The 20,993-nt window shown below is 41.9% G+C and overlaps 2 protein-coding genes across 25 annotated transcripts; both read right to left on the bottom strand.

Moving 5' to 3' along the window:
- Positions 1-12,472: 12,472 nt before the first annotated feature.
- On the bottom strand, positions 12,473-13,499 carry LOC117137701 (NADH dehydrogenase [ubiquinone] 1 alpha subcomplex subunit 11). The gene is made up of 4 exons (XM_033299270.1): positions 13,413-13,499; positions 12,966-13,228; positions 12,813-12,907; positions 12,473-12,752 (listed from the first exon to the last, which is right to left on the bottom strand). Exons 2-4 carry the CDS (start codon positions 13,220-13,222, stop codon positions 12,592-12,594), a joined length of 513 nt encoding a protein of 170 aa, XP_033155161.1. The 5' UTR covers positions 13,223-13,228; positions 13,413-13,499; the 3' UTR covers positions 12,473-12,591.
- A 157-nt stretch (positions 13,500-13,656) lies between these two features.
- On the bottom strand, positions 13,657-20,820 carry LOC117137197 (resistance to inhibitors of cholinesterase protein 3). 24 transcript variants are annotated; one of them, XM_033298524.1, is made up of 12 exons: positions 20,695-20,815; positions 19,026-19,451; positions 18,765-18,884; positions 18,285-18,439; positions 17,410-17,550; positions 17,223-17,349; positions 17,012-17,032; positions 16,411-16,655; positions 14,981-15,130; positions 14,813-14,905; positions 14,450-14,599; positions 13,657-14,395 (listed from the first exon to the last, which is right to left on the bottom strand). In XM_033298524.1, exons 2-12 carry the CDS (start codon positions 19,219-19,221, stop codon positions 14,261-14,263), a joined length of 1,533 nt encoding a protein of 510 aa, XP_033154415.1. In that variant the 5' UTR covers positions 19,222-19,451; positions 20,695-20,815; the 3' UTR covers positions 13,657-14,260. The 24 variants fall into 24 exon arrangements, with proteins under 24 accessions (XP_033154415.1, XP_033154414.1, XP_033154425.1 ...); XM_033298523.1 differs by having other exon boundaries at positions 20,710-20,815; XM_033298534.1 differs by lacking the exon at positions 16,411-16,655 and adding an exon at positions 15,397-15,497 and having other exon boundaries at positions 20,710-20,813.
- Between the last annotated feature and the right edge of the window lie 173 nt (positions 20,821-20,993).

Below are 20,993 nucleotides of genomic sequence, written 5' to 3'. Positions count from 1 at the left end.
CTGCTGCCCCGATCCGAGGCAGTTGCTCTGCATCAGCATTCTGGGGAGTAGGAGTCTGCATTCGGGGAACCGAAGTCTATTAACAGACCCAAAGATGGCGGCTTATTGTTTGGCAGCCGAAAGATTTGCCGGGAATACAATTCAAATCCAATTCAAAGCCAATTCAAATCAAAATTTTATTAGAGCCCCTTGCCCAGCCAATATGCCCATCCATTAGGAGGGGGAATTATTTATGTTTACCAGTAACCAGAGCCCACTCATAATACGAATCTTTTGGGCTCAGGCGAGGATTCGTTTTAATTAGAAGAGTTCAAATAATTTATGGCCTTGCGAGGGGAGTCTCTGTTTACAGCCACTATTTATTTGTGCAACAACGAAAGCCGAGAAAATTCAATAATAAAAGTGGCCCAAAAAATATATATATATGCCTGCTTCCTGGGAACCATCGGCTGCTCCTCCCCCAACAAAGTTGCACACGTTTGGAGATTTACATTCGGTCATAAATCTTCCGGCGGCGCTTTCCGCCTTCGGATGCAGTTGCCCATTAAACGACACCAGGAATCGGAGCTTCAGAGGAGGGGAGATTCGATGGAATAGGAGGGGTGGCATCGGGCCAAGTGCTTTCACTCCCGTACCAGACTCCACGAGTGCATCCGCCAGTTTTGTTTACTTCGTCGTCATAAAATGTAAATGCCTACTTTGGCGCTAATTTAGTGGACGGTGATGGCCAGGCTCGCCTCCGGATTCCCTTGAATCCAATTAAGTTTCGTTTCGGAAACGTGGAGCTACCGAAATACGCCAACGACCCAAGTTATCACGCCCCAAATGCGCTTCGTGCCTTTGGTTGGTATGTCTATTTTGGGCAATTTGAATTGGCTCAATGTTCATGGCCATTTGAATGATGACAGACAACGGCCCATTGACATTTTCCGGCCAGTGACATTAGTACGAAAATGGAGAAGAGACCGCCTCATTCCCCTCATGCCACATAAATTAGCTACAATTTTCATTGCCAACAAACAAGTAGTAAGTGAACTCATAATGATTCTTGGAATGGAATTTGGGGTGATAGTCTTATACTATGTTAACTAATCCAGATCATTATTAGATTTGGATTATTTAAATGAATATGATTAGCCATCTATATCTATAATGAGCTTCACTGGCCAAATTCCCCTGCATTAACAAGATCACTGCTTTGAAGATGATGGGAGTATCCAAATGTATCCAAGTGTCTGGGCAAATCATAAAGCGGAGTGTGCGGCCAATCCATAAATAAACCAAATGTTTTTGCATCCATATCTGGTGGAGATGCGACGTGCTGGAGTTTGCATTTAGCGCCGCCTGCGGATAGCTATTTATATATCTCGACGGGAACTGGGAACTGCGACTGGGTGATCCTCCACTTCGCCATCGGGGTATGGGGTATGGTGATCAGTGATCACACATAAGTGCTCGACGGGTAAACAAGCAAAACAAAAGTCCGGACTCCGGAGTCTGATTAGTGTCAAGTCGGGCTATTTATGAGTGTCTCGATGGGATTAGCCGGCACCAGCTGGTCCAGCATGTCGTCTATTTGTGTAGCTTAGCCCGGATGGTTTGGTCGCTTGTGGCCAAGTAATTTCCAGTTCAACTTTGACCTCCTTTGTCCGAGTGCCCGGGCCGCATTTGATTGCCAACGTTTATGCTTATGGCCCCTCTTTTCCTTTTCTTTCTTTTCTTTTACATTTCCCCTTTACTTCTTTTTCCATTTCATTTCGGGCATTTGGCGAGTGCGCGTCTGAAAACCAGTTTTCCAGCGCTCGCTTACCAGTTTTCAAGTTTACACAAGTTAAGAAAGCTGCTGCCACATTCGAGCCAGGCCAACTGCTGACTAACTGGCTAACTGACTGCCAAGACTGCTGATTTTTTATCTTGCATCTTGTTTATGCAAAAAAAAAAGAATATTTCCAAGCTTGCAGTTTCTGTCTATCTTTGTTTTTCTCGTCTCAGGTTTGCATACTTTAAACTTGACTATAATTTCATGTGGTGTTCATATATGCGCTTCAATAAAAATAACTTGGCCTTAAAGTGCCAGTCTCCTGCCTGTCACAATCTGGATCTCTCGAAGGCTTAATGGACTCATAAAAAGCTCCAGGCTGAGATGTCAGCGAACGATATGCTCTAAGGAATGTGCGGAACCAGGAAGATATATTCTAGGATATAGTATATTCTCGAAGTTAAGAATCACTAGGATATTTCACAAGACAGATGTTTTCTATGTGTTTTATACTTCGTATTATCTAAGCCATTGATTTGAACTTGAAGCTAAGCCAGATATATAGTATAAATGTATCTATAATTACATATCTATCTGTATCTATAAATGTATCTATAACCTATGTATCAATGTATCTATAAATGTATCTATAAGTTTTTAAGTTTAATGACCAAGAGAAAAGATATATATGCAAGTTGCTCTTTGGTACTAAAGTTTGGTTCTAATAGATAGTTAGAATATAGTTCTAGTTATTGCATTCCACTTCCGTTTTTAAAACGCCTATTTTCCGACAAATTATATGAGACACTCTCTGGCAATTTTCTTCCATTGACACTGAATTATAATTGATGGCATAATTTTCGTTCATAATTCGCACTTTGCATCTCTCGTCGCTTCTTTTTATTTTTTATTTCTGCTGCGGCTGGTCGTGATCACTAATTAGGTTTGTGAGCTGGGCCTGAATGAATTGAAATTGTTTTGCAGTTGAGCGGCAATTACGAGCTTCTCTCATCATTTTGCCAAGTACCGAAACACCCCCCTCGATTCCGATTCCACCCACCCACCGTCCAGTTTTATTGTGAATGGCTGATCGCCAGTCGACTGTGTCAAGGGCAGCGCTCAGTTTTGCTTACAAGCATTTTAATTGCATTACGCAATTTTCACGTTCTCCATAAAACAATGGAAATGAGGGGGAAAAACTTTTTTATGGAGGATAACGAGAATCAGAGTCTGACGCATTCCATTTCCATTTTCTCCTTTTGATTTGTAACATGCAATTTATCACACCCGCAAATTATGAATCACACCTGGCTCGTTGGCAACTCCAAAGCACTCTACGGTGAGAAAAAGTGTTAAAAGTTTCTTGTAATTAGCAATAATTTACAACATTTTTTAATTTAGATATTAACGTATTGAATAGTTTGATTTTGTTGTGCAATGTGCAATTGAAATCACCTAAGCATAAGCTTTTCATGTTCAACTGGGCATAGAATTTTTAAACTTTTCATTATTAATTCATAATATATAAGCAGCTTATGATAAGGAATTAAGAAAACTTAAAAAATATTTATATTTATGATATATTATTGCCACTTTTAGGCGCTTGACATTTAAGTTTTCCCTGCCCGTTGACCTTTCTAAACTAAATAGTAAACAATAATTCCCAAAAGTACATTTCAGATGACCAATTTGGGTAATATTTTTTCTGAATGCAACACCATGGTAGCCCCCGATCACGATGAAGTCGCAGATGATGGAGCACATAACCCGCTCCCGTTGGCAGGCAAACAAACGTGACATTTGCCCGGAAAGCTCGGTGGTTTGAGCCGGAAAAATTCGGGGGAACGGGAAACGGAAGTGAACAGCACGGAACACAAAGCAAACACACTGGGCGAAAAAAGTGTGGTAAGGGTGGAATGATGGAATGATAGTGATATCCACATATACATATGTATGTGTGCAGCAGATGAGGTGCAGCATTTGCAGGCCATTAACACCCACAAACTCAACTATTCCCCGTATCGTATCCTCACTGTTGGTCTGCACGTGCACTCCTTCTGGGCCGCAAAAAGCGAGTGGGAGGTAGAATGGTCATAAATAAATGTCATAATGCAATAAAAACGAAAACAAAACAAAAACCATGTATGCATGTATGTGTACTTAAGTGGCACAACTCACAAGGCGACACGCGACCGCGACCCCAAATGCATAAAGATATATGTATGTAGATGCAAATGTATCTGAACATGCAGTTTTATACGTATCTGAACAATGCAATTGGGAAATGCAAGGAAGGAAGTAATTGCGTGTTAAATGCAAAAACATCACTCTGAATTTCATTGCGTAGGCAGAGTTATAATATAAATGTAATTTAATTCATTTTATGTTAGTTCAGTTGGTATGGAAGATCAAGTTCCTTCGTCATTGCTTACAATGATGTAAAATGGTAAAACCTAAATTGTCAGTAATTTCTGTTGATGATAAGGCACTTTTAACGGTAGAAATAGAAGTATAACTACAGCTATGTATAAATTGAAATACAAAAAAAATTCCCGCGAATCTTCTTTGCAATCGCGTGTTTAAAAGTTTATGCTCGTGGGTGCGTGTGTCGCAGTCACGCAAAAGTCTTTCGATTTCGTCCAATGCCAAATAAGCCTCCATTTTTCTAGATTTCATACCCGCTAGAATTTTTTAAAAGGGTATATTGTGTATAGCACACTTCTAATAGCCAAGTCTTTAAGACAGACAACTTCTTTGTGTTTTCACTCCCCACATACCAAGTTTCATATCGATCGGACGGATATTTGCTTCAATAAAACAGAGTGCTAAGGACAGGGTATTTGTTTGTCTACTACATATGTACTTATCTTTTGTAATTCATGCTGAGCTCAGCAAGCGCGCTCGAATGTAACCAGATGATGGGGGAAGTGGAATGGAGTGCTGCCGTGTGACATGTGGATTTCTTGTGACAGCATTTCGCAAAAGTTTTAACACCCAGATCTCCGAACGAAAACCAAGACGATTTCAGTCACCTCGCAGCGGAGTTTATCATATTTACATAACTCACTCTGAGAAAATCGACATAAGATACATAAGATGGTATATGAGGCCACAAAATTCAGTCAGCAAAGGAGAAGCTTAAGATCCAAGGTTGCAATCTTCACAGTTCGAAAATTCGATAGATACACTGATCAATCTTTCGCTTCTTTAGATACATTCTATAATACAAAGAACATGAACTGGTAAATGAAAAAATTGAACTACAAGTTAGGTAAATGGTTTTAAAGTTAAATGGTTTAAAGTTGAAGTGCTGTCATACTGAGTTTCCACGATTATATCACTCATTCCATAAAAACGAACTTTCTTTTTTTTTTTTGGGGCTCCAACAGATCTACCAAGTTCAGTTCCGGTTGCTGATTCTTTTGTCGGTGGCTTCGTGTTTTGGGTGAAAATGATAGTTTATTATCGCAATTAATCCGGGTTAATGTTTATTGTTCGCCGGCCAGGGTTTTGCTGACTTTCGCTTATGGCAGCACAACATATTTCTTTTTTATAACGGAATTTTTAATTTGATAAGAGCCCGGGAAAAATAAACACTTCCCAGGGGGATATTCTCGGTTTTCAGCGAAATAAATATTGGATGCAAACACAAATCATAACTCAAGACAGCGCTCATGAAAGTTTATTCGCCGCGCACCTCGAACCCATCAGTTGGTTAATAAATTTGAAAGGAATCCGAGGGTTGACTCCGCATTGTTTGTTTTGGACTCACTTCGAGGGGCTTTGCTGCGGATAAACGACGACTTAACAAGACCGCCGACTGCCGACCAGGAGGATGGGTTAACCCAGTCAGCGGAGCAGGACAGGATCTCCCGCAGCCCTTTGAAATGGCGTTTTTTTGGCAGCTGCCATCCGTGGGGGTTCATTACCGGATTGCCGGCAGGACGCGTGCGCCGAGTCAAACGCAGGATAACCCGTAAGTGTGTCCTTATGGCGCAAACGTAATTCTATTTGTTTAGTTTGGGCATGTCCTGATTTTTTATGGTTACCCATTTGCAAGTCCCTTTAAACAGAGGGGAGCAACTGGAGCGGAGTGAGGTTTTTTTTCAGCACTAACAAAGTCTGTTAACATTTTTTGTTTATTTTTGCTAGCTTTTAATAAAGCGGATGCTGTGCGGAAATCGAATTATAAGGAGTACAGCTGAGCTTCCTTAACTCCAGTTACCATCTACCACCAAATTCGAGTTATTGTTTATTTAAAGGGGTAACAAGTGTACAAATTTGTTTCATGACTTTCCACATTCAATTAGTCGCAATATCCATTTGCTTTGCACTCACTTTTGTTGCTTCCAAAAACCCGCCCTTCGGCATTTTGACATTTTAGACAGGAAATCGGAGAGGACGTAAGCGTTTCAAATTCAATTTCAATAATGTCCTCTTAGGGCTGCCCTATAAATTCAATCGCCCGACACTCCATAAACAGGCAAATGGAAACTGCAACATATTTGGTAAACTTTACATTAGTGGAAACGTTTTTGATTTGTTTCCAATCCTAATGACACCCACCGACGTGACGCAGGGTGATGATTTATGGAGATCCATTCACGCGGGGATGCACTGCATCGCACAGTGTGGATAATTCTGAACCAAATGGAGGGCAGATTCCCTCCCTTCGAAACATGAAACTGCCACCTCCAGACTCAAATTTTATGTGAGTTGTGCGTGATCTTAGCAATTATTACTTGCCCAACTTTCAGACTGGGATCGTGTTGTCAGCGACAAATCTCCTCGGTTAGCCGTAAAATCGAGAGGCATGTGGAAAAGTGATAATCGACGAGGTGGTGGGGAATGAGCTCCAACACTCGGATGATTCTGTTTATTAATTCTAATGGCAACAATGGAAATCCAGCTGGAAATAGAAAATAAATAGAATGAGTACACCAGACAGTAAAAATATGGATTCAGACTAAACGACAACCACTTAAGTAACCTTAATCTAGGCAATTTCTTTTGGAGTTCACAAGAAGTGAGTACTTCGGCTGGCTCTTCAGCAATAGATACTTAACCATAGATACTCGCATATAAAGGCAATTGGGAAAGAAACCGCAAATTTGGGGTTGTCAGTGGAACGGAAACTTTCGTATCTAAACGAATCGAAACGATGGCAATCCAATAGATATCAACGAGCGGCAAACGATGACAACTACAAAAGTCGCAATTAAATCTTGTGGAGCAGTGGGAGCAAAGGGCGGACAAGAGGCAGCCGAAAAAAAAAAAACAACATACAATAGACAGATAGCTGTGTATTGTGGCACAGACAAGCCGCAAGAAAAACACAATGCCAATTGTCTTGGGTGGGCGTATCTTCAAGAGCCAAAGAACCGGGTAGCTAGCTATACAGCAAAGTGAAGCAACCCAAAAACGGAAGACAAATCAATCGAATGGCGCAGATGAAATCGCCCAGATATCAGATACTCGTAGCATGGAAAATTGCTTTCACATGGAAAGCAAGAAAACTCCGAAATTAACTTCCTGAAAGTTGGGGTAACTGACAATTTGGCAGGCCATAAAGTAAACTACTAGTATCCAATCAATGGACACCAAATTGGCAAGTATTTGGATTCAATCAGATATGCTTTTAGTTGTTTCTCTGGCTGATCAAGCTTAAAATAAATAAATTTAATATTTATACAAGTGCCAAGCTCACAAAAATGTTCTATGCTTTGAAAAATAGCGCCATCACCACGTAGTTTATTAATCAATTTCATGAGAAATACATTTGATTTTCCTCTAATCAACATGAGTGCACATATCGGGGTCATTTTTTGTTTCTGAGTCAGCATTGCGCAATTGAAAATGCCACATTTCCACGTTGGATCATCAGCGAGTGAATCGAAAAACTGTGATTTGTTCTGCATAATTGAATCAATTGAGTGAGTAGGGCCACCGAAAAGAACATTTTCATAATTAGAGCAAGCGAATGGGATTCGGGGAAAAATTAATGGAATCGTTAATAATGCGACGCACAGATTTCCCAGCGGGCGGAAAAAATCTCGGGAGGCACAAGCGAAGTCAAGCAATTGAAAGCTCCCGAAATTGCTCCCTATTTTTCTTCTTTTGCGCCGGCGCGGCCAATGCACTTTTGGTAAATTTATACATGAGATATGTATGTATACACTAAAAGAAAAAAAAGGCTGTAAATAGAAATTTTGAAAATAAATATTTCTTTTAATGATAAACGAAATTAATTTGTATTTTAGATAACAAGTAAGTAAATTTATCTTCATTCTAACAAGCTAAACGTAGCAAAGTCTGCAGTTCGGGATTCAAAGATGCCTTTGCTTCATGAACTCAAAATCATATTTTTTTAATATCCAGCTTATATAATCTTGCATCCAGATGTTTCCAAGTGCGTAATGGATATAATTTGGAAGCTGCCATTAAAAGCACTTAAGCGCCGCGAACTCGAGCTCGAAAATCAAATTTAAATACTGCTCAGACTCAAATTAATTCTGGGTGCTCAAGTTTTATGGTTTATCAATTGAGAGAGAGTTTCTGTAGCGCGGTGGGGGCAAAAGGGAAAATTATCGCCTGGCATTGATTGGGAATATGGGAGGAAGCAAAGTTCAAATGCGTCACGATCGCAGTACTGCGGTCGGATCGCCCCGCCCCTCCGAAGATTTATTATGCTGGAGAGCCAAACGGAAGCCTCTTCAGAATGTGGAGAAGCGGGAGCTGCAGCACTGGGAGAACCCGAGCAGAAGAATGGCAGTTGAAGAATGCCACTTGAAGAGCCAGCGACGCCGTCGAGCACTCCAAGTCTCCAAGTTCTTCGTTCTTCTCGTATGATGCATGTGAGAGAATGAAGAAAGCAATGCGGTCGAGGTGGAGCTGGAAGCTACAGTAGACACTAAACATGTTGAACAAACAATTCTGTAGTACTGTATAACAACATATTCCTATAATATTTGATGTAGGAAGCTATATTCAAAACTTTACTATACATTATCTCTTTAGATATTGCTTTCAAATTCGTAAGATACAAATCATGAGGTTTGACTGCCAGCTTTATTATTCCAAAGACACCCGACGAACAATGTGATGAGAATCCGCAGGAAAGAGGAGCTTCGCTCCAGTTGCACAAAAGGAGCAGTAACCCTTCTACAGCTTGGAATGGAAAATAATTGCGATTCTTCCAGCTGGAAAACGCAGGCATTGGAGTTGCTCTGCCCAAGGCCCATGTGCCTCACTTCATTTGCAGCAAATGTTGCATGTCCCTTGCCAGCGAAATAGTACTGCATACAAAAGTATCTGAAGGATTGCGAGGGGTTGCGGTTGCATTGAAATGTCGCTTGTGACGAATTTCTATTTGATTTATGCACTCCCTTTGCAGCATATTTGCATGCTTTGCGTTCACGCCCTTCAACATTCGATGTAGTTTTATTACCAAATCAAATGGCATTCACCACAAAGTAAATACTCTTGAAAGAAATCTGTTTCACATCAGCAATGAACATTTATATAATTCTTGCAGAACAGTTCAGTAATACATAAGATACATAGGCTCGGTTCAGAAATTTAAGAATGTGGGATACAACATACTCGAATATGAGTGGTTTTTGTTTGAAAGTAAAAGAATTTAAACAGATATGATAAGCATAACTTCGTATAAACTTGAATGGCAATAGATCTTGCTGCTCTGAAGCAGAAACCCAGAAGATCTTCTTCCCAGCACAGCCATTTGATTGATTAGTAACTCTTTGCCCCCAGTCTCCGATTACTCCAACATGCGATTGGTGGAGTGTTAAATTGACGTAGGACCAGCACCGAAAATCATTTCTTTTTTTTTGAGTATTTCCATTTAGATTGTCTAAATTGATGAACTCGGAAGGCAAACAAAAATCCAATCAATCTTTCAACCCAACGCGTGCCTCTGTCATTTTGGGGGCTTCCCGTACCCTCTTCTCATTCTTCCTATGAATCCAAACACATATGTATGTACATACATATATTTACATATCTGTATGTAAACCTCCCACCCAACTGCGTCTGCGCAACGCATTCAATCACTTCATTTGTTTCCATCCGCCGTCTTCTTCGGATGCGGCTCCATCTCCTGGTCTTCTGGGCGGCACGTTCGCCGCGGCAGTAAAATGTTTTATTTACCCTGCACTTATGACCCCGTTGCGGATCGGGTTAAGTGAATCTGATACCCATATACCCATATATATACATATACCCATCGCCGGCTGTTGCATTTGCATCTTATGAGGCGGTTGTCTGTTTTCTCGGGGCCACGAGGAGCTGTGGATGGAGGTGTCATTGCAACCAAACACAGACAAATGCTGTGGCGCGCCATGTTTTGTGTCCAATGATGAATTGTGTCCCTGATTCCGTAAACAACCATGATCGTCGGATGATAATGGGTTATATGCAAACAAAAAAAATAGCATCCATCTTCTAAGGAATAAATAATTCCAATTTATGACAATAAGAGAAAGTACTTTAAATAATTTTAGAAGTTTTCAATCCTCATAGCTCTTAACAACTTTTTCAACAAGCAAATAGTTTTTGCTGAACAATCTGAAGCGACTTGGGTGTTTGACACCAATTGACGTGCCACGAAGAATGAACACTCATATGTGCTCATGATTCAAAGATACTGAGATACAAAAGCATTCACAAATGTATCTTTTGTGTGTCGCGACGATCTTTAATTGCTGAATTGTGAGCGGCTCCGTCAGTGGATAACCTTCGATGCAGTTGCAGTTGTAGATGCAGATGCAGCACTTAGTTGCAACGATGGTGATGGTGATTAATTTGACGTGGTGTCGCCCGATCTGCGCTGAGCGGACTTTATGAAAAGGATTACACGCCGCACAGTTCCATGAAAACGCATCTCCATCGGAGCGAGCGGAGCAGTCGCCCTGCGCCGCAGCAAGATTAATTACGAGCGCCTTGCCACGACGGCAGCTCCGTCTCCTTGCCACCACCACCTCCACTTCAGCTCCGTGACCACTTGGCATTCATGCGAGCCACAGTTGCGGTCAAAATGTTAGGAGCGATGTCAGATAAATCAATAGGTGCAATTAAATGTTAGTTCCTTTATAAATATATTAATATATTTCGCATTCAGTTTATACTACATGATCCTCATTTTTTCTCAACTGCACTACTTAATCATGTCAGACCAATTGTACATTTCAATGGCTTTCCTCTTTTAAATATTTTGACATTCCAAATATATCAGTCTTACTCACCGCCTACTGTTTTATTAATTTGAAAGCATTTCGAGTACTTTGAGTGCCTTCATTTTTCGCCTCTTATGGCCAGGGGGTTGAATTAATCCCGGCCAGAAATTAGCATACTTCAAAGTGTTAGATCCTGCCGGCACGCGAGGATATGGGTGTTTTGGGAACAATAACAGGCGGCACTAATTGGAGTTGAATAAGGGCTACCGATTCGTTGTGCCTCCTGGGCATATAATTCCCCTGCTTATTTATGTGGCACGGGCAGGAAATGAAAGTAAAAACAATTATTTTATTTTTAATGAACTTCGGGCTTCCCCAAGGAAGAAGTGATCGTGCATATATGTACATATGTATAGCAAACTCCATCGCATCCCCCAAGGCGAATTACCAATGATGATGTCATTCCCGCAGCATTCATCTCCCATAAATCACGCGGCGATCGCGAAATTCCCCAGTTTATGCTCCAGCTTGCCGAGAGCCACGACAACAGCCGCATCCCCGCCAGATTCGCCAGCTTGCAGCCAAGTAATGTGGAGTGGTGTGGAGTGGAGCCAGCTGCCACAGATTAGTCAGAGTCAGTCAGAGATTCGGATACACTGGCGCACTTCGGCTCACTGGCTGCTAAGCTGCTCGACTGGTTTTCAGATCATTGGATAGGTAGGGTGGGGATACGTAGGTACCAGAGATCAAGGTGACTGGCTAAATTAATGGCGAATATCTTGGAGAACTGCAGCTATCAAATGCAGCGGCGTCAATAGAATTGTAGCACTAGCATCGCCTATATAAGCCCACACTTAACGGTCTCCAACTTAAGGGTCACTCCTCTCCTGCACACCAACTTTCGTTCCCCATGGCTATAAATCTGGCCAAAAGTAATCAGCAAAAGAAACAGCAAGAATAAGCCGTCAAAAAGCGAGAAGAAAACATTCCGAGGTTGGCAAAGGTTAAGGCTTGCTTGGGATGCTTCGCCAGAATTCCTGTGGGCAGCCCACAGATTCGATCGATGGATTCCCATTTCAGAGCCCAATAAAAGAGCATAAGAGCCAACATTAGTATGCGTACAATGGCATCTCTTACCAATGGCCAAGCTTACTTACATATGTATGCTTGGGGCATGACTCACCTCGCCAAGTGAAAAGAGCCAAAACAAAAAACATGAGTAAATGCACATTCATGGATTTTAAATGGGCCGATGAAAATAAAGAAATAAACTGTTGGCAGCACATAAGACTCCGCCGAGCTGCGAGCGTGACTTGTTTCCCCCCATGTTTTGGTTAGTTGCTTTTGCGCTGGCCCCTTTGGTCTCCCCGATCTACCACCGCCTGGGCCGTCATTCATTCACGCCAACTGTTGATAAGTTTCTGTGACACATTCGAGTCGTTTGCATATCGAGACGGCTAACGAAGCCCAGCCTGTGGCACCATTAGATAGGGTTAATGGACAGCCGAGGATTGGCGACAGCTGCATTGGCATTATCACTTCTGACTTGGCTTTTATTCGGTTGCAAGGCAAGCGGTTTGTGCCGAATCTTTCTCTCATCGAATCACCATTAAACTAAACATAGGAAACTAGACGCCTTCTTTACTCCTGTTTCTTTTCCGTGGTCCAGTTCTTGGGAGGATCGGCCATGATGGTCCAGTCGTTTCCGGCAATGTTCAAACCACCATACTGCTTCAACGGCGTGTTTGGGAAGAACTCCCAGCCCTGTTCAATGGACATCTTCTTGATGACGCCAGCGATGCCTGGAAAGAGTAAGTGGTTATCGCTAGATCTTTAGATTCATGGGAAGCGGGAAAACTAACCCAGGAAGAGGCCGGCGCACAGACCAGCTACGTGGTTGTGTTTCCAGGCTCCAAAGACGCCGCCAGCCGCGAAACCGCCGATCAAGTAGTTGATTCTGCAAATTCAAACATGGTTAGGACCAATAATCTTCAACAGTTGGGCTGCTTACTCACTTATCGTCCTTGCCGCGCGCATTTGTGGCCGCCAGGGTGGTCAGAGTGAACGCCGTGGCCATGCCCATCAGCGGACCCGTGTTGTAGGCGAAACGGCCCAGAGTGGGCAGGTATCCTTGCGGCTTGGAGAGCGTCAGGACGTCGAACATGGACCAGGCCAAGCCGGCGGATAGCGCGTACTTGTTGGTGGCCACTATCTTGCCAAAGGCATCCTCGCCATCGGGATGGTCGTAGTATTTCGAACGGAGCAGCGACATGGTTTGCTACGGAAGGTATGGAGGTCCAAAAACATTAGCCACAATCAAACGTAAGAATTACGGAACACCCATTGCGTCTCCAGTCACAGGGACATTTGTGATTGTTCCCTGAACTTATCGCTATCTCTGAGGAGCATGGCTAGTGGTAAGTGGCGCAGAATTACTGGGGAATATACAAAAAATTGCTAACCTGCCGAAATTTACGTAATTATTGTGGCGGAGATTGACAAAAAACAGCTGTTCGCCAGTGTGTACACACGAGCAGAAGGGAAAATGCTCCCTTTGTGCTGTTAGGCGCATTCTGGTAATCGAAATGTTACAGCACTGTTAGTTTGAAAATCTTATTTTTGTGAAAACTAAAATTGGAAAATATTAAGAAATTATTATTAAGTAATACATTTCTGTTTTACTTTAAAATTCAAAACACATGTGGATGTCAAGTTCGGTTTTCAATTTATTCATTATACTAGGTTCACAAACGCCGTGGCACTAACTTTATTTGTTTAATCATACGATTTACGTGCGATCGATTGGTTTTTTGTAGGTAATTTCTGCCAAGTAGCTACGGATTTTGATGCATAATAGTAGACGATGCGGCTTGAAATACATATGCGCTTAGCTTAATGGTAGACTAGTTTTGCATTGACTTTCAACTAAGAGTATTCACACAAAATCATGCAGTTCACAAAGACGCGGTTTTCTAAACGAGCTATAGAGTTTTCGAGACATGCAAGTTTGGCTTTGGGTTTTGACCGAAAATGAGTAAGGTTTTCAAGAGCAAACAATTTTTAGGTGTACTTTAGGGGGAGTAGACACAACGTTGGCGTTTTAAAATCAAAACGAAGATATCAAAACATACAATATGTATATATATACAAATCAGATATCAAATTATTGGCAAATCTGTTTCGTGGCAATCAGTCATAATGTTCGTCGTTCAACGAAATTAGCAACGAAATTTCACTCGGCCCTTGCTATTAGTTAGTTTCGTCTGAATCAAGTCGTGTTCATTGCCAAAATATATATATAAAAATCGATCTACTGCTCGTCGTGTCCAATTATTTCGATGTCATCAGCCAGAGGACTTTCCACTGCGGATTTGCCGGCATTTCCATTTTGTTGATTTGCGTCCAAATTAATCAATGACAATGTCATTCTGCTGCTAAGAATGATCTGCAAGTTAATTATGTTAATTAATTGATAAAGTTTACAATGGGTTATCCATACGGCTGGTTCCTCGGCTGAGCCATTGAGCTCCGAGTCGTAGACTTCTTCGCGTTTGATCTGGGAGTCGGCCACCAAAATCTGGGACTCGTGGGCCAAAGCGCCTTCCAAGTAAATGGACTGCGGCTCCGGCAAGTTGTCTTCCAATTTGGACTGAAATCGAAGGGGGATTCTATTTAGTATTTCTGATATATATAAAGCTTCAACACATATGCGCAGAGTTGGTTTAGAACGTAGGAAACAGCCCAGTTTAATCACTGTTTTTGCAGGGATATATTCAAAGCGTTAGGGTAGCAGTTAGTTGGAACTGGTCTAGTTAAGTTGAGTACTTGAAAGTGGTGGGGTTTGTGCGGCAGTGGCACTTACATGTTCGCTTGGCGCTCGGAAAACAGGCGTTGGAGGGCGTCCAGTCCACTTGTGGCCGCCCTCGCAACTGGCTGTTAACTCCATGCCGAGTACCTGCACCAATATTCGATTATTTACGGCAAATATCTAAGGACTCAAATATGCTATACAGGGTATATGATGGCCTACCGTCAGTTCCCGTTCAGCGCTCAGATCCCGCCGTTTCCTGGCACCCTTCGTCGCGGTCTCCTGCTGCGGATTTTGGTCGGTGCTTGCATGTCCATTGGATAGGTTCTGCTTGTCTACTGGTTGCTCTCTCGTTTTTTCGTTGTCGTTTTTCTGCACAGGATACACAGGATAATGCGGTTAGAGAAGGCACTCTCGAAACAGGCAGAAGAATGTGAGAGCTAAGCAATTCTATACAGCCTCAAAACGCAAGAAATCAGAAATCGAACGCATTAATTACTTCAATTCGTTGTGGTTAGGTGAAACGCAACAAAACTCAATTAGTCGCAGGATCTTGGTTAATAAACAAAAAGATTAAGTTGTCGTTACAAATTATATGTTCAAGGATTGCCGTGCCGGACCCTTTGAAGGTCTCTAACCTTATTCGAATCAGTTTCAGTGTCGCTCGTCGCCCTCTGCTTGTCTTGGCCATTCAATTGCTCGTCGGCCGCGTCTATCAAACCTTGTATGGCCGTTACAACTAGCCCCATGAAAGTACAGGGTATCAATTTGGAATTTACATTCGTTTGTTTTTTTTTTTTGTGTTTTGCGAGAAACATGAAAAACGTAGAAACGACACAGAGAGTGAATATTTATATAGTAGTTTCATTGTAGCTCTGAGTATGGAATGATGTTTGCGATTATCATTATTGGCAATGTATCGATGTTTCGGTCTACGGAGAGTGTTCGAATAGATTTCGAAAAAGACTGCTTTGAATCGTAAAATATGTCCCCATCATAGGAGTTTAGTTCAGATCGAGAGTACTCAGTGAGATGCAAACACATTTAGACTGGGTTCGTTAGTAGATACGAGTATGTGAAAAGATATGGTTATAGATATATATCGCATGCCGACAGCAGACAAGCAGGTTAAATTAGAAACAGAGTCGGGAGAATTCCGTTCCATGCACTTGTTAGACTTGAAGATTAAGGACAGAGTGACATAGTTTTAGAACTGAAGGCTTTTTTCTGGGGGGATGTGGCAGGGTAAAAGAAACCATTCCGAGGATTCAGCTATTCACTAGAAACCAATAGCAAACAGAAACGATCTAGTTGACTTTGTTCGTTGTACTTAGTTGTGATCTGAGTTGTTGTAGGTCTGATTTGGGTCTGTTTACTGACTGATTCTATGTGAACTGAATGATGGTTATTATTGTCTTAGAAGTTTGGCTGCCGCTTGAGAAACTTGAGGGCAATCATCTTGAAAATGAGAACACAAAAGAGATCAAATATTAATTCAAATGACAGCGAGATGGTCCAACTGAAAACACTACGATATATGATGTGCTACTTGATGTATCTGAATCGCTTTGTATAGCTTTATCTGTATCTGTATCTGCATTCCGATTCGATGGCGATGGTAGGAAGCTGGATACTGGATGCTGGATGCTAACCTTTGCCTCATACTGATCGGTGTTCATTTCGGCCACCAACTGGGCCATCGCCCGCTCCGTGCTCTCGAGTTTCTGGCGCAGCTTCTCGATCTCCATCAGCTGCTCGGCCTCCTTCAGCTGCTGGTGGCTCTTCAGCGAGGCGGACAAACTGGTGGCCACCTCGGTGGCCGACACACTGGCGTTGTACAGCTCCTTTTCGGTGTCCTTGGCGGCCGGCTTCTTTGCGGCGGCGGCTGCAGCAGCTCCTATAAAATTGTCGTACGGTTTGGTAATCAGGGCCGGAAATCGAATCAATCGTGGGACTAACGAAACTAAGGAGTATTTACACGGGTGCAGGAGTGGCAACAAAATAAATATATATATCCATGGAGGCGTGATCGATTCGGGGTTAGTAAATATATATATAGTATATAGGCACACAACATCTAGAATGAGTACATCTAGGTAAATGAAATAGAACACATAGTCGCTACGATACTACGATACCAAATGAGGAGGACATATTTCAAAACTCAAAAGGCCTTTGTCGAGGTCTAGAAACTCAAGATACAAACGGAACTCTATGGTCATCTATGCAACCATCTATGTATGTCTGGCTTACTTGTCTGATGCTCTCGCCAGCCTGATACCGTGGCATGATTTTCGGTGTGCATGGGTTTTCGGAAGCAGAAGAGTACAAAATGCGATTTTTTTCGGTTAGGATTGACTCGTGAGTGCGGTGGCTAGAGCGATTGTGTGTGTGTTTGTGTGTGTGTGTCCAACTACGAGTGTAATTATCCGGAAGATGGCATCCGAATTGGCCTGGCACTCACCCAGCTTGCTGCCGCCCAAATCCTCCACCTGGCTGTGGTTCTGTGATCCGAAGACCTCCTGCCGGAAAGCAGGATTTGGAGGCGCCGCTCCGTACGGATCATTGGGAACTTGCTTCTTGAACATGATCTGCAAGGAAGAGTATTATAGTATATAGTATATATTATAAGACGAAAGATGTGGAGTCACCTTCATCAGGGTGTAGCCGAAGAAGACTACAATGCCGATGGTGTAGAGTGGCATTAGGAATCCCATGCTGCTGCCTCGCTGTTGTGGTTGATGCAGTGCACCGGCGCCCATGGGTGGACGCATTCCAGGAATGGGTCCAGGCTGGAATATGTTAGTAATAAAAGGTTATTTAAATATAATAGCAACTCCAATCAAGATCATATTAAATGTATCACGTATAAGTCAATTAAGTCAATTGTCTTTAAAAACTTTTGAACTGATATCTACGTAATAGATCGAAAGTATCTTATTGCCCACCCATGTAATCATGAAAATCACGTATCCGCCCCGGTGTATATTGACATAAAGATTTCTTAAGAAAGTCGTGTCTACAGAATCTTTAGAATTGATGTCTTTATAGAAGAAGGGAATCGATTGTATTTTATTGACAACCCATGTAATCATAAAAATTACGTATCCGCCCCGTTGTATTTTGACATGAGGCGAGGACAGCTGATCTGTGCTCCCCGGCCATTCTGGCATCTAGTAGAGACGAGAGCAAAATGGAACTGGCGCACTGAATTTGGCACAAGTTCAATACGCAGCAGCACATTCGGCCGATCTCCCACTCATCCTTTACAGATTCTTTTTGTGTTTTCTTTAGCGCTGTCTCTTGCCTTCAATTTGCGTGCAGTGTCATAAAAACAAAACCCGAATCCGAATAAAATAAACGTTTGGCTATTTATAAATGACTTCCAATGCGAGCGCGGATGTGTCTCATCATTATAATCACAGCAGCCACAGCACGCCGACCAGTATAACCATATATAATTATGGATTTATCGTCCGGAGAATAATGCACACCGTATGGTTAAATGTATAGTAGCCCAACTCACCCGTCCGTCCACGATCCGCAGAGGTGGATTACTGGGCGAAGTCTTCCGTTCCAGAATCGGCACGGTGGGCGTGGCGGGAATGGCGCGACCACGCTCCCTCATGGCCTGGTATATGGATTCCGGATGCAGGTGGGCGGGACGCTCCTGGCGCAGACCTGCGACCACAATGGATTCATTAGTAACACAATTAAAGAGGGCGGTGTTATAGAAATGAATCTTAAAATTGCATACCAATTATTAATTGACATAAACTATAATGTAAAAATTTATAATATTCACATTTTAAGCGTTATATGCAAGCAACGCAAGTTTCCTTAAAGTTTTACGATAACTTTAAACTTAATAAGCATTTCAAATCTGAATTAGACGAAACGTAGTCCAAACTTTGATTGTATCTCAATCGGTTGTATCTTGTAGATTGTTAGTAGAGCCAAACACCGTTAGTGAAACCAATAAGCAAATTATAATCGAGCCACATACTTATTTCGCCCGTGTAAACATTGATTTGCTTGCGATACAAATGCGGACCGAAGGGCTCGACCGTGTCCTTCTTCGTGGCATTCAGGAACTGCTCCCTGTCCAGGACGACATCACAACATCCTACAACATCGACCGCACAGCCCACACAACAACAACACCCACATACGGAAATCAAAAGGAAATAATGATGATAATTCATAAACAATAAATAATACATAAAAACAAGGCTCCTAATGTTGAGAGTGGAAACTGTTGACTTACCGCCTGGTGCTGCTCGTGGATCCTTGAAGTTTGGCTGGGCTGGAGGCACTCCTCCGAACATCATGGGATGGAAGACCTTCGGCCACAGGATGGCAATGCATCCGATCACGGTGACGATGATCAGGGCGGTCTTCTTGGGCGTCATGCCCTCCTCGACGAGCGGAGCTCTCGGCTTGGATGTGGCTGTAGCAGGCATTTTGGCTTGGAAGCGGATTCCGTGGGCTATCTGGATTCGTTTGGCTATGGGTTCGTGGTTAAAGCTAGTCCCTAAGGCAACTCTGCTATGTGTTCCTGATCGATTTGGTTCGTTGATGGCTCCCTGCGAGCTGTTTTGACTATGCGCTGTGTTTCTAGTTGCTGTTTAACTTTGACATTGGCTCATTTTGGCTGGCTAATGGTTGGTTTGCTGTACGTTTAAAGCATTATCTGAAAGATACATAGATGCATAATCGGTTACATGCTACAGTTCGCTGATCCGGCTTTCGTTGGAGTTGTATTCACATCACTGATCGGTCACGAATCGCAGCGCAAAATGCTGTATACGTTTGAATATTGTTGCGGGAAAACAAAAAAGTTTATTACATAAATAGCGGTCCCGATCTTTTTTATTTTTAGCTCGCGCAATTCGCTCTTTTCGGCCCGTCTAATAATTCTTTATTATTTTCACTTTTCCCAGCGCACAAATCACATTCGCTCTTCACAATTAACGACCGCATAAATAATATTAAACCCTTCTCCAAAAGCAAACGCTTTCGTTTCGCTTTGGAAAACGGTTTTTGAACGCCCAAGGGTTCAAAAAAATAAAAAAATCTGAAAACTGGACAGAGCGACTGCTTACGCAAAGTTCGAATGTTGTTCCCGAACTGGCCAGGCAAATTTTTGAAACTATTAGCGAATTTTCGGCAGATCAGATCTGAAGACCCGACACACCATTCGGGCGCGCTTTTCCCCATAATCGTCGTCGGCCATTATTTTCCTTTATTTTTGATGAGACAAGTGATTTGCAGCTTGGGCCTGCACCGGGAATTTCCGAGAGTTACGCTACAGCAGCCGACATAATTAATATTAATGCTCTCTAATTTATTTGTAAATAGATTCTAAGTCAAAATATATACATAACTGCTTGGAAAATTGGCCAAGCTTTTTTTGACATATTTAAGCTAATAATTTAAATTTTTATTAATACAAAATACTTTTGTTTATAATTTTAAATGTAATTTTTTGAGCTATTACTGCTAGTTTGCTGACCCGCACTGTGTGTGAAATTTCGTGTTTTCATATTTTTCATTTAGCAGCTTCTTCGCTCTTGTTATCACACACGCACACACACACACTAGCAGGTAAGTTTTCCGACCGTTTTCCATTTCGCTTTCAAGCGCACTGACTGAAAATTGGCGAAAGTAAAATTGTTTTTACTATGCACGGTTGTTATTTGCACAGCATCTTCTTATTTGCACCACCTTTATTTAAATTTTTCTCTTTTCTTGTCAGTGTCTACATAAGTTTGGAAAACGTTTTTCTAGCTCTCGGTGCTTTTATTTTTGGAGGCACAGCATTTGTAATTTGGGTTCAATGCCGTTCGGCTTAAGACTCATCACTTATTTTTAAAAATTATGAATTCAAAGTGTGGAGATTTTGTCCTTGGAATTCCTCTCGTGTTCTCAGATACCTTTTAAATAATTACCAGCTTGGTTTTTTATGAATAACACCTTTTTTTTAAAGTTCGTTTCCTTATCTAATTACGCTAATTTCAAACTGTTTGTTTGTCGTTTTAAGTTTCTCTGCCAGAAAGCAGCAGCAATAATAATTGATTTTTCAGTCGACCGAACGGAGATGGGCAGCACTGTCTGCCATTCGATACATGCGAGTGCTATCGATACATTGCTAACGTTTAAAATTAACAAAGGCTTTACGTTACTTGAAAGCCTAAATATAGGATTCTGTAATATTTTTAAGTCTTATTTTAAT

Source organism: Drosophila mauritiana, chromosome 2R, assembly GCF_004382145.1.
Source record: "Drosophila mauritiana strain mau12 chromosome 2R, ASM438214v1, whole genome shotgun sequence".
NCBI lineage: Eukaryota > Metazoa > Arthropoda > Insecta > Diptera > Drosophilidae > Drosophila > Drosophila mauritiana.
The sequence above is the reverse complement of the archived record's forward strand: the minus strand, read 5'-3'. Positions and strand labels throughout refer to the sequence as shown.

What these genes read in the sequence shown, in the direction of transcription:
- LOC117137701 (XM_033299270.1), bottom strand. Translation starts at nt 13,222, where the DNA reads ATGTCGCTGCTCCGTTCGAAATACTACGACCATCCCGATGGCGAGGAT. An exon ending in GCGCGCGGCAAGGACGATAA is followed by an intron (nt 12,908 to 12,965) that starts GTGAGTAAGCAG and finishes TTGAATTTGCAG; the next exon opens with AATCAACTACTTGATCGGCG. An exon ending in GTGCGCCGGCCTCTTCCTGG is followed by an intron (nt 12,753 to 12,812) that starts GTTAGTTTTCCC and finishes TACTCTTTCCAG; the next exon opens with GCATCGCTGGCGTCATCAAG.
- LOC117137197 (XM_033298524.1), bottom strand. Translation starts at nt 19,221, where the DNA reads ATGCCTGCTACAGCCACATCCAAGCCGAGAGCTCCGCTCGTCGAGGAG. An exon ending in TGTTTACACGGGCGAAATAA is followed by an intron (nt 18,440 to 18,764) that starts GTATGTGGCTCG and finishes TTGTGGTCGCAG; the next exon opens with GTCTGCGCCAGGAGCGTCCC. An exon ending in GCGCTGAACGGGAACTGACG is followed by an intron (nt 14,906 to 14,980) that starts GTAGGCCATCAT and finishes ATATTGGTGCAG; the next exon opens with GTACTCGGCATGGAGTTAAC.